The sequence below is a fragment of the Dipodomys spectabilis genome, unplaced genomic scaffold, assembly GCF_019054845.1.
Source record: "Dipodomys spectabilis isolate Male_0828 unplaced genomic scaffold, ASM1905484v1 ptg000147l, whole genome shotgun sequence".
NCBI lineage: Eukaryota > Metazoa > Chordata > Mammalia > Rodentia > Heteromyidae > Dipodomys > Dipodomys spectabilis.
In genome coordinates this window covers 13,114,205-13,127,878 of record NW_024870824.1, presented here as the reverse complement: position 1 = coordinate 13,127,878, position 13,674 = coordinate 13,114,205, and the positions used below count along the sequence as shown (strand labels likewise).

General features: G+C 42.7%; 1 protein-coding gene across 4 annotated transcripts in view; it reads right to left on the bottom strand.

The window, feature by feature from the left end:
• Positions 1 to 1,321, bottom strand: part of Rbm27 (RNA binding motif protein 27) — a 64,132-nt gene extending 62,811 nt beyond the window's left edge. For all 4 annotated transcript variants that reach the window (XM_042691963.1, XM_042691965.1, XM_042691964.1 and 1 more), the window contains exon 1: positions 1,083 to 1,321. In XM_042691963.1, coding sequence (XP_042547897.1) covers positions 1,083 to 1,141 — 59 coding nt within the window. In that variant the 5' untranslated portion in view covers positions 1,142 to 1,321. The remainder of the gene's footprint in view (positions 1 to 1,082) is intronic.
• Positions 1,322 to 13,674: the final 12,353 nt, after the last annotated feature.

Here is a 13,674-nt window from a genome sequence, read left to right as displayed (position 1 = left end):
CCCCACCCCCAAATAAATACTCCACACAAAACCTTACTTCCTTAAACAGAAAAGAAAAAAGGTAGTACCTCTTCTATCCCTTTCAAGCCTCGGGATGTTTCTACAATTCCCTAACACCATCCAAAATATTTCAACGACAGACCTCTTGTTCCTTGTCCTGCACCCCCCCCCCCCCCCGATTATCTTCAGCTGTCCTCTCATCTTGGACAAAACCCTTATTCATTCTAATCTCCCGGTTATTCTTCCAATAGTGGTTATCTGAAGTCCCTCAGTGCTGCAGGTGTGTACCCCTCCAACTTAATGCCTAAACCTTCCCCTTCCTACCACCACCACCCCATGGTATCTAAAAAACAATTAAGTTCTACCTCACGGTATTGACTCAAAAAAACACCTGAACACCTCTCACTCTCCTTACTGTGCAGTGATTAGCTCTCCAATGATTCCTAAAGCCACTCGATGCCCACATATCCATTTCAGCTAACCCAATAACATTCCCTCCCAATCCCTTCGCTCGGCTTGAACCCTTCCAAGCCCTTTAGCTCGAAGGTTCCCTCCCCCCCACCCCCCGTGACGCCCGCCCCCTTTTCCTGCCCTCCTATTCGTAAGAGGACCTTTCCGAGCCCGGATGAACAGGGTCTGTAAAGTCCTCGACCGCGGGATCCCCTCCAAGACCTCAAGATTCCCAATGAAAAAACAAAAAAAAAACCCCTCGGCTGGCTGAGGCCGAGCCCTCAGCTCTCACACTATTTAAAACTCCCTCGGCCTCCCTGACACCCGGCTCGGCACCCCAAGACCTACACGGCCCTCTCCGTCCTGACCGCCCCCCCCCTCACCCCACCACACACACACACCGCCCTCCCCGCCGGCCCACCCCGAGCGCCCCGCCGCCTCCCCCCCACACACCCCACCACAATGGGAAGGGTACCCCGAGAGGAGCCGCCGGGACCTCCCGCCGCCGCCCCTCCCCCACGGCCCCGCGACCCCAACGCCCACGTTCGCCGGCGCCGCCCGGGCCCGCCCCCCCCCCCCCCCCCGGCCCACAGCCCCGGCCCCGGCGGCCCGGCCCGGCCCGGCTCACTCACATCGGCTCCAGCAACTTGGCCAGCCAGGACTTGAGGGCATCCACATCCTCTATGAGCATGGTGCGGGAAAGGCGGGCTCGGCCGCCAGTCCTCCCCAGGCCTGCCGTGGGTCTCCGCTCGCCGCCTCCTCACGCTCCCCTCACGGCTGCCGGCGCCCGGGCCCACTAAGCATCTTCGGAGACTTGAACCTACTCCCCGGGCCGGGGCCTAACAGGAACTAACCCAAGAGCCCTCACTCAACCTAGCCCAAAGGCGAAAAGTAGGCGGGAGATCATGCCGAGTGGCGGGCGTGGCAACCAATGGGGGCGAGAGGGCTGTGCGCGCAAAGCCAATGAAAAGGTTCGCTCCCTCCCCGGCCGGCCGGCCGTGCCCAGTTAGGGAGGAGGGACCTAGCAAGGTAGGTGGAGAGCTTGAGTGAACTCCTGGTGCAAGATGGTATCTGGGAGAAGGTGCTGTGCCTCTTAAAGGGGCCACGACGTCTCTCCTGACCACGCCGTCCCTCCCCCCCTCCGCCCGCCGCGGAATACCGGCGTCTGCAGCTGGGAGTGCCCGGGGGAACCCGGCGAGAGCCCCTCTTCCAGGTTCCTTCCTCGGTTTTCCTGAAAACAACCCTCTCGTGTCCTGAAGTGACTCAGCTGTAGTAAATCTGCAACACAACGTGCCTTTGCTTCGCGAGCGCCACATTGCAAAGAATGCAACACCTATTTTGTGCTCATCACACGATCGTTTTGCTCGGCACTCGCCGTTTTTCTTTTTTCTTTTTTTTTTTTTTTTTTTATTTTTTTTGCGGGGAGACGGGGTGGAGCGATAAGCTTGAATCACACCGAGTGTTTCTGACAGCCTTGCCCTCGGACATCCTCGTTTTTTAAAACGTGGCGCACAGAGGTACGAGACTGAGGCCATTTCGTTCTTACTAGATATATTAATAAATGCCTTACCCAGAAGGAAATTTGATTCTAGTACGTCTTCCACACACACCTCTTCATTGCATATCTAAATTTCAGTATTTTTTTTTTGTTTTATCTGGCTTGTGTTTGGCATTTGAAAAATTAGAAATTACCAAAAGAGGCAACTTATTTTGCAAAAAAAAGGAGTTTGAGAAACTCCTTTTGGGGTTCTGAAAATTACTGGCTTAGTGGTTGTGTTAGAATGTGTATTCAATAACAAATGCTGAGCCTCTTACCATTTTCCCCAGTGCTAGGAGTCCCCTATCCACTTAGGAAACTGAACGTTGCAGCATAGTAATAACATTGTGAAAAATGCTTGAAGAACGCACATCTTATATAAAAGGAAGAGATCAGCCCCCAAACAAGCAGGTATACACTCACAAGAGCAGGTAGAGACAAGTTTTTTTCTGCAAAGAGCCAAATAGGGAGTATTTTGGATTTGATGGGCCTTGAAGTTTTTGTAGCAACTACTGGCCAAGCAAAGCTTTGGCATGAAACTGACCATGGACAGTAGGCAAACACAGATATATGTCTCTATTCGAGTAATATGTGGAAATTTTATATTATATAAAATTTGCAACTGTATGTAATTTGTCACATCATGAAGAAGTTTGTTTTTCCAACTACTTAAAAACATGAATGACATTGTAACCTCACCAAATGTACACAAGCAGATGCCATCAGTTTGGTTTGCTGATTGCAGTTTGAGGACCCTTTTATTCAGTAATTTTAAAAAGGAAGTGCATTTATAAATCATCTATGCATCACTTTCACCAGCACTCTTCCCACAAACTCCACACAAAGCCCAGAGAAATGAATGGGTTTGCCCCAATCACATGTTGCAGGCAGAGCAGAAAGCACATCTGGAGCTTCTGACAGCTAGCCCAGAACTTTTTCACACCCAACTGTGGCCTCTTCTTCCCCCTGTCCTCCCCTCCTTCCTTTATGCCAGTACCCATTTTTCTTTCACTTCTTTCCACAAAAGACACTAAGTATTACCCCCAAAATGACATAAATTTAAAATGTGAGGTTTAGTCAATCTAAGAAATAAAACAGAGCCAGCCTGTGCAGGAAAATCCCTCAGACTCTTATCTCCAATTACCCCCCCAAATCCTCTAAGGGAAGCTGTGGCTTGAGCAGGAATACATAAGGGACAGTGCCCAGGCACTGAGTTCAAGCCCCACTAAGTGGGCATGCACACACACACACACACACCCCGCCCCCCCCACACACACACACAAGAAATAGAAGAATTTCCTTTTATCACTGTCAATCACTCTTTTGGAAAAATGTGAAACTGCCTTTCAAATACAGTTATGCATTTCACAGAGGTGAGCGAGAGAGCAACTTCCTAATGAGCAGGATATCATTTAACTATGCACATTATAGAGAAAACAACCCTGATCATAGTAATGAAATTTGGGTTTGGACACTGTGGGTATTTCCCCCTTTTTTGACTGCAAATTTATTGTATTCATTCTAAGAATTGAGTACATTAAGTAGATACATAGAAACATAAATGTAGATAGAGGGGCGAAGAATGTGGCTTAATAGACAAGTGATTGCCTGGCATGCATGAGGCCCTGGGTTCAATTCCTTGGTGCCACATAAACAAAAAAAAATTTTTTAATTGTAGATAGCTATTAGGACTAGTGTTTAAATGTAAATATTGAATGGCAAACTGTATCTTAAATAATCAGCACTTATAAAAGAGTTGTTTTGTGCAAGCCTGTGGCTTATGCTTGTAATCCTAGCTACTAGGAATGCTGAGACCAGAAGGATCTGTTTCAAGGCCAACTAAGGCAGAGAAGTTAACAAGGCCCTATCTCAAAACAAATCAAAACAGGGAAGGAGGCAGGGTTCAAGTGGTATAGCTCCAGCCTAGAAGGCACAAGGCCCTGAGTTCAAATCATAGTACCAACAACATCTTTTTAACCAGCACCAGTGGCTCATGCCTGTACTCCTAGCTACTCAAGATGCTGAGATCTGAGGACTGAGCTTCAAAGCCAGCCCAGGCAGAAAAGACCATGAGACTCTTACCTCCATTCAACCACCCAAAAAGCTGGAAGTGGAGCTGTAGCTCAAGTGGTAGAATGCTAACCTTGGGCACCAAAGCTCAGGGACAACACCCAGGCCCAGAGTTCAAGCCCCAGGACTGGCACAAAAATAACTAACTAGGCCAGGCGCAGGTGGCTCATGCCTATAATCCTAGCTATTCAGGAGGCTGAGATCTAAGAATCACAATTCAAAGCCAGCCTGGGCAGGAAAGTTCCTGAGACTCTTATCTTCAATTAACAGAACACCAGAAGTGGCACTCTGGCTCAAGTGGTAGAGAGCTCTCCTTGAGCTGAAGAGCTGAGGGACAGTGCCCAGGCCCAGAGTTCAAGACCCACAACTGACCAAAAAAAAAACAAAACTAGTTAATTTTTTCAGAAATAGAAGTGGGATACAATAAAGTCAGTCCTACTCCATGCTTGGCAGGAATTTTGTACATAGAACTCAACTCACCTGTAGTCCCTGAATAGATAGGACACTGACTTCAGCCATGCAGTTACCTGATTGGATTACCCTGATTGCAGTGGATACATATATACATCAGTACAACATCCACATTGAGCATTGACTATCATGTGCCAGACTCTCTGAGGCAGAGGCAATATTTGAAGAAAAAAATTGAAGTTTTCTCTATTCACTGAACTTTTCCGGGAGCAATCTGGAGCACTTAGTAATCAGCGATATGAAAGACATTGGGAATCATCAGAGCACATACTCAGGACCCACCTTATGCAAGTATTTCAATGCACTATTTTCTTTCATCCTCAAACTTCTCTGATATAATGGCTATGACTCACAGACAAGAGAACTTCATCCAGAAAAGTCTTGAGAATGAGTGGAAGGATCCAATCTTGTCTATGCTTCTTTGACTCCAAAGCCCACCTTTGACAACCACCAAATCACCTTACTAGCAAATGCTAAAATATGAACTACAGGGTTCATTCAAAATTCATTAATCAAATATGCATAGAACCCATTGCCATCTGCTAGTCACTGTTCTTGGATAGGAAGTAAGATTGATGTTAAATAATATATCTTTGCTTGGGTAAGGTGAATACTTAACAAAGATTGATTTAGAAGTTCTCTTAATTTTATTTTTATTTGCAGAGGAAAAAGCTGCCAATTTATATAAGAAAAGAGAGATTGTTAATAAGGGGCACTAAAAAGAGAGTGACTACAAGAATAGCAGCATTTAAATCATCCTCATTCAAGCCAAGTTTCCTTTCTTGGCTTGAGAATACCTGGGCTTCAACCAGAAAGAGCTATCAACATTAGGATTTCATACAAGTGTTGACAGAGGTAGATAAGCCCTCCAGAATGAGAGTAGATCATGCCAGCAAATTATTTTATTCCCTACTCAGATGTACAATAAGAGAGGTTGAGAGTCACTTTTCTTTTTTCCTGTGAAATTTACAAACACAGCAGTGCCTCCCCTTATGAGCAATTAAACTAAGCTTTGATAGAATTCCAAGCTACAAAGCTCACATTTACAGACTCTCCTGTCTATACATCCATAGATGATCATCAAATTAAATAATATTCCTATCAAAATGTCAGAGTCTCCTGAGTCTGGGTCATTTGGGGCAGCTCATCTGACTAAGAAATGTGTCACTTTAGTAAGAGCCCATGGAATCTTAGCTCTGCAAAGGCAAGGCAATTTGACAGACAAATGGTGAGTTAAACTTGGAGAAAAATATGTTTATTCTGCAAGTGCAGTTTGTTTCCCTGGGAGAATTGTAATATAAAGGATTGTTTATATTTTTGACTTATGTTATGTAAATATTTTAATAAATATTTATATACACAAATTAATTTAGCAAATATTTATAATACTTAAATACTTAAGTTGTACATGTCTACATAAAGATGACAATTTTGAACAATAGTGTATATGCAGGAAAATTAGATCATTCATAGATTACTAGGAACATAACATAAAATTGTGTAACCTTGCTCACAATTGGCTGTTTCTTACAACACTAAACCTGCAATTACCATATGACCCAGAAATTGCACTCCTGGGCATTTATCCCAGAGAACTGAAACCTTATGTTCACACACAAATCCTGTACACAAATGCCTATAGTAACTTTATTTGTAGTAACCATAAAAATGGAATCAGTCCAGATTTAACAGGTGAATGGAAAACCAAACATGTGATACATATACAACATGGAATATTACTCAGCTACAAAAGAAATAAACTATTAATATATGTAACTCCTTGATTGAATTATACTGAGGCCACATAACAAGTTAGATCTATTACCAATGGAGCAGGTAGATGAGGTTTAAAAAACTTGTAACAAAGTCAGTATTTAGGCTATAATACCAGTGCTTTCAAAATGCTATTGTTAACAGAAATTGGAGAAAGAATACAAATGTACTCTTCGTATTATTATGTCTTTTGTGCCAATTCTGGGGCTCAAACTCAGGCCCTGGGAACTGTCTCTGAGCTTTTATAGCTCAAGGCTAGTGGTCTACCAGTTGAGCCACAGCTCTACTTCTGGCTTTGAACCACAATCCTCAGATCTTAGCCTCCTAAGTAGCTGGGATAACAGGTGTCAACCACCAGTGCCAGCTCTATATTAATTCTTAGAGTGACATATGACTCTACAACTATTTCAATTTAAAGAAGCTGTTTGAAGCCAGGCAGTGGTGGCTCACACCTGTAATCCTAGTTACTCAAGAGGCTGAGATCTGAGGATTACAGTTTGAAGCCAGCCAGGGCAGGAAAGTCTGTGAGACTCAAAAACCTGGAAGTTGCATTGTGGCTCAAGTGGTAGAATGCTAGTCTTGAGCAAAAGGAGCTCAGGGACAGCACCTAGAGTTCAAGCCTCAGGATAGGCAAAAAAAAAAAAAAAAGCTGTTTGAACCAGGTGCTCAAGTAGCTCACACCTGTAATTCAAGCTACTCAGTAGGCTTATACCTGAGGATATATATGATTCAAAGCCAGCCTGGGCAGGAAAGTCCCTGAGACTCTTATCTCCAATTAGCCACCAGAAAACTGGAAGTGATGCTGTAGCTCAAGTGGTAAAGCACTCGCCTTGAACTGAAGAGCTCAGGGCTGGCGCCTAGGCCCAGAATTCAAGCCCCACAACTGAAAGAAAAAAAAAAAAAGCTCAGGGAGAACACCTAGGCTCTGACTTCAAACCCCAGGACCAGCACCAAAAAAAAAGTGTCAGCTCTGTGTATAGTTACTAGCAGTAGTCCTCGACCTATTCTCTGTGCTTTATGGGTTCCAACTGGATCTTTGCAGGCCCTGAGGCCTGATACCTCTGCAGACTAGAAAAACACTAGGAGAAATGTGTGCTATTCTACTTAACAGCAACAATAGTAGGCTGACCGGACTTCAGTTCTCTCTGGTTATCTTTCTCATGTTGGAAGAGAGCTGCCTTTTCTTCTTTGGATTGAGTAAACCCTTTGGATTTTAGACACAGCACCTAATAATAACTCACCTTTCTTGGGTACCAGTCTCTCTGCCTAGGGCTTTGCATGTATCAGTCTCTTTAGGTTCATGCATTCAGACTTTATCTCAAGAAATATTGGTGGAAACCTATCTTAGGCAGAGCCCCATCATAGGCCCTGGAGACACAGCCATGAAGGAACCAGGACTTCTTTTGGAGAGGTCTTTTAGCATCAAGAGAATGATGACAAGCTACTCTGCAATATATCATTTGTGTAACGAAGAAGAAAAAGTGGGAGGAAGGAAGTGATAGCAAAGGTAAAAAGACTCAACACTGGCCTAGAGATGGCAAGAGTGGTTATGTGTATTTGAGAGCAGGGCTTACCAGAAAATGTTAAGGCCCTGTTGCTGGAGCTGGCTTGGTGAGCTTGAAGAAAGGCAGGAGGAGGTTCAGTTACAGTGAGCCAGGAGGGAGATGATAATAGGTAAGATGATCAAAGGTCACATCATGAAGGTCTTTCTTGGGTTAAGTAAGAATTTTATTTTATTTAGTCACATTTTATTTAAAGTGTGTGTGTGTGTGTGTGTGTGTGTGTGTGTGTGTGTGTGTGTGTGTGTGTGCTGGTCCTGGAGCTTGAACTCAGGGCCTGGGCACTGTTTTTTAGTCTTTTCATTCAAGGTTGGTACTCTACTTCCACTTCCAGCTTTTTTGTGTGTGTGCCAGTCCTGGGGCTTGAACTCAGGGCCTGAGCTTCTTTTGCTTAAGACTAGTGCTCTACTGCTTGAGCCACAAACCCATTTCTGGATCCTTCTGAGTAGTTTATTGGAGATAAGAGTCTCATGGACTTTGAACCACAGTCTTCAGAATCCTTAGATTCATTCCAGTGTCCTCCTGAGTAGCTAAGATTATAGATGTGAGCAACTAGCACCTGGACTTGGCAATCTTCTGACTTGATATATATGTATGTGTGTGTGTGTGTGTGTGTGTGTGTGTGTGTGTGTGTGTGTGTGTGTACATATATTTTTTTTCTTCAGACTTGACCTGTGTCTGAATGCTATCTTATGAAAGCCCTTCAAGCTCCCATTCCACAAAAACTTTGAAAAATAATAAATAATTTGTTTTGCTTTTTAATTTTTATTCTAAAGGTGAAGTTCAGAGGGGTTACAGTTATATGTCAGGTAATGAGTACATTTCCTTTTGAACAGTGTCACCCCCTCCCATAATTATTGTTCTAAGCCACTAAGTTTCATAGTAATATTATAGGTAGCAATAGATAATTTCTGTTGTAGTTTTTGAGACAGGGGTCTTACTATAAAAGGCTCAAAGCAAGGTTCGTTTTGTTTTGTTTTATCTCTTCCTCTCCAGTGTAAGGATTATAGGCATGAGCCACCGTACCTGGCTTACAAGCAGGTGATTCAGATGTCACATTGTTCCCATGAACTCATGACAAAGCCTCCAAAACTGCATGGAATGTTGGCAGAATGGCAGGCTGCATCTTATAGATCTGGAGTCTGGAGTCACATAGCCTAAGTGAGCAATTTCTAATTCCTGAGAATTAGAACTATCTCCACTTTAGAAGAAATGTGGACAACAGAAGGTTTTCAAAAATTTTGCAACTACTCTAGTTTGGTTACATATTTTTTCTTCATTAAAAATAATCTGTCTCTTTAACATGTTTGCTTGTGACTAGTTCATGGCAATAAGATTTATAATTTTCTTTAATTTATTTACTAAACTGGCTTCCAGAAAGTCTCTTTTCTTACTGACTTACCTGCTTAATATTTCTTGAGCACTTACTGTGAGCTGGGCCCTTGCTTGGTATAGCTCATTTTATTTCACAGTAAGCTGAAGAGGTAGGTAGGGTATTTTCATTTTCTATCTTTTACACACCAGGACTCTGAGGTTCCGAAGGTTGAGGGAACTTGTCATGAAGATAGAATGGGACAGAACCTTAAGTCAGACTCTGGCATCCGATGGCAGACCTGTGGACATGACCACTGACTGAGCTTGGTGCCTCCCTCTGTTGACTCATGATTTTGGTCAGAAGCTGCACACAGACAGGCTCTAAGATCAACTAAGCTTTTAAATCTTAGAATGAATTTTCTTTCTTCTCTCTATACTTCTGTTCTTTTGCTTGCATCATTAAAAAAACAGGAAGTGTGAATATAAAGGTAGAACATAAATGTAAACTTGTTCAACCACTTTGGAAAGCAGTATGGAGGTTCCTCAAAAGACTTCACATAGAACTCCCCTATGACCCAGCAATCCCACTTTTGGGCATTTACCCAAATGTTTACAAACAAGACCACACTAAAGCTACCAGCACAACTATGTTTATTGCAGCATTATTTACCATAGCTAAGATATGGAACCAACCCAGATGCCCCTCAGTAGACGAATGGATCAAGAAAATGTGGTATATATACACAATGGAATTCTATGCCTCCATCAGAAAGAATGACATTGCCCCATTTGTTAGGAAATGGAAAGACTTGGAAAAAATTATATTAAGCGAAGTAAGCCAGGCCCAAAGAAACATAGGCCCCATGGTTTCCCTCATTTTCAACATCTAGTATATGTATGAGTCAAGCGGAAAAGGTCAGATAATGTGATGTCAGGAAAACGAACCCTTAGATATGTATTTTAATGTTTTTTTCTTTCATGCATGTGTTTCTAACGCATTTATAAGATTATCTCTTTGTTGCTTAGTATGTCCCTCCCCCACAGTATAACCCCTGCTTTCACTATATTTGATGTCAGTATAACTTGTGGAGGAGATGGGGAAAAACCAGTTGTTTAAGGATACAGGTGGACCTGTTGCAACAATGAGAAGTACAAGTTGTCATGTCCAAAACGAGCTTTACAACGTCGGTGGGGGGGGGGGGGGGGAAGGAGAAGGATTGGGATTGGGGGGGAGGGGGGAGGCTGGGAAGGGAGGTGAAGGGTAAACAAAGGAGGAGGCTGCAATGCTTGGTAAGAAATGTACGCATTATCTTGCCCATGTAATTGTAACCCCTCTGTACAGTATGTTCACAAATAAAATAAAATAAAATTTTAAAAAAAGGTAGAACATAGATGTAAGAGAAGGCAATTCTATGCCATTTATTTATTTATTATCTTGAAGTAGTTGTACAAAGAAGATCCCATTCTACAAAGCAGTATATGAGTACAAAATGTCTGACAACATTGTCACTCATCTCTCTGAACCCTTCCCTCCTATCACTTTTTTTTCCTTTAATTGAGATTAATACATAATTGAGATTACATAAATTTCACACATTTCATGGTATTGTGGAATAGTGATACTTAGAGTCACAAACACATTTTAACTTTCACAAGGCAAACTGTCATTATCATGGTCTAGAAAGTTTGTGAATTCTATGAGCTTTGACATTACAAGTTATTTTTTCCACATCAGGTGATGTTTACATTTCTTTCCTTTTGCTTAGTGTCGACTGTTCCCACTTATTCTGTTCCTCCTTCTGGCTTCCTTCTATTGCATACATTTATCTACCATATATATGCTCTAGAATATGTAGTCATTTAGCAATGACATGACAAAATGGGTGGCTTTTCTTTGTTTCTTGAGTCCTGTTTGCCATATCTTCTTGTATTTTGCCTTTAGCATCCACCTATCAGGGAGACCATGTGCCGTTTGTCTCTTTGTTCTTGGCTTACTTTGCTCAAAATAATCTGCTCTAGTTCCATCCATTTCCCTGAAAATGCCATTATTTTGTCCTTTCTAATGGCTGCATAATATTCCATTGCATATAGGTACTACAATTTTTGGATCCACTCATCAGTAGTGGGACATCTGGGTTGTTGCCAAATCTTGGCTATTGTGAACAGTGCTGCAATAAACATAGAGATGCATGTGTTTTTGTATACTGGTTCCTATTGCTCAGAGTAGATGCCTAGGAGTGGTAAGGGTGGGTCATAGGGGAGGTCTATGTTAGGTTTCTGAGGTACTTCTAGACTGCTTTCCAAAGTGGTTGTATTAGTGAACATTCCCACCAGCAATTAAATATGGTTCCTCTTTCTCCGCATCCCCTCCAGCATTTGTCGTTGGCTGACTTTAGGATGTGGGCCATTCTGACTGGGGTATCTCAGTGTTGTTTTTATTTGCATTTCCTTTACAGCCAGGGATGATGAACATTTCCTCATGTGTTTCTTTGCCATTTTTATCTCTTCTTTTGAGAAGTCTCTCTATAGTTCCCTTTCATGATTGGTTTGTTAGGTTTGAGAGGGGTTAGTTTCTTGAGTTCCCTGTATATAATGGTTATTAGACCCTTGTCTGCAATTTTGCTGGTAAAATTTTTTTCCAATTAGTTAGCTGTCTTTCTAGTTTGGTTGCTATTTCTTTGTCTGTGCAGAAACTTTTTATTTTAAGGTAGTCCCATTTGTCCAGTCTCTCTCCAATTTGTTGTGACCCTGGGACTCTGTTCAGGAAGTTCCTGCCTGTGCCTATAAGTTCAAGAGGCTCTCCTACTCTATCCTGCTGTAGTTTCAGAGTATCAGGTTTGATGTGAAGGTCTTTAATCCATTTTGAGTTAATGTTAGTGCATGGTGATAGGCGAGGGTCCACTTTCATTTTTCTGCATGTGGCGACCCAGTTTTCCCAGCACCAATAGTTGAAGAGGTTATGATTCTTCCACTGTATGTCTTTGGCTCCTTTGTCAAATATCAACTGACTGTAATATGCTGCTTTATTTCTGGGTCTTCTAGTCTGTTTCATTGGTCTTCCAGTCTCTTTTTGTACCAGTACCAAGCTGTCTTCGTTATTATGGCTCTATAGTAGAGCTTGAAATTCGATATTGTGATCCCTCCTGCATTGTTTCTTTTGCCTAGAATTGCTTTGGCTATTCTAGGTCTTTTGTTGTTCCATATGAACTTTTGGACTGTTTTCTCTATTTCAGTAAAGTACATCATTGGGATTTTAATGGGAATTGCATTGAATGTGTATATCAATTTTGGCAGTATAGCTATTTTCACTATGTTAATTCTGCCTATCCAGGAACATGGGAGATCTTTCCATTTCCTGGTATCCTCTATGATTCCTTTGTTGTTGTTGTTTAATTGTGAAAATACCATACAGAGGGGTTACAATTACATGGGCAAGATAGTGAGTACATTTCTTATCAAGCATTGTTGCCTCCTCCTTTGTTTCCCAATACCATCCCTTCCCCTCTCCACCCCCCCACCCCCACAACCCCCCCTACCACCACCACTCCCACCCCCCACCCCGCCAAACTTGTAAAGTTTGTTTTTCGACATAATGTCTTGTACATGTCATTGTTGTAATGGATCCACCTGTATCCCTATTTAAACAGTTTCTTTTTTTCCCTTCCCCTCCACAAATTATATCAACATCAAATACCGTGAAAGCAGGGCTTATATCCTGGGGGAGGTACATACAAAGCAACAAATATGATTCTTTTTTTTTTTTTTTTTGGGTCCGGTCGTGGGGCCTGAATTCTGGGCCTGGGCGCTGTTCCTCAGCTCTTCAGCTCAAGGCTAGCGCTCTACCACTTGAGCCACAGTGCCACTTCCGGCTTTTTTCTTATGGGGTGCTGAGGAATCGAACCCAGGGCCTCAAGCATGCAAGGCAAGCGCTCTACCACTGAGCAACCTTCCCAGCCCCATGATTCTTTTTTTTTTAGGCTTCCTTTACGTCTTTGGTTAGGTTAATTCCTAGATACTTTATTTTATTTTTTTGGTTATTATGAATGGCGTTGTTTCCTTGATTTCCCTTTCTGCTTGTAGATTGTTGGTGTACAGAAAGGCGACTGATTTTTGTGGGTTAATTTTGTATCCTGATACTTTGTAGAAGTGGTTTATAAGCTCTAAGAGTTTGGGGATGGAGCCTTTGGGGGATCTTGGTTCGAAGCCATGACTTTCCTTGGTAAGAAAGTCAGTGAGAGTCTTTAACCACCAAAAAGCCGGAAGTAGAGCTGTATTTCAATTGGTAGAGTATCAGCCTTGATAGAAAAAGTTAAAGAAGCCAGGCACTGGTGGCTCACGCCTGTAATCCTAGCTACTCAAGAGGCTGAGATCTGAGGATCGCAGTTCAAAGCCAGCCCAGGGAGGAAAGTCCGTGTGACTCTTATCGCCAATAAACCACTAGGAAACCGGAAGTGGTGCCGTGGCTCAAGCGGTAGAGTGCTTGCTTTGAGCTGAAGAGTG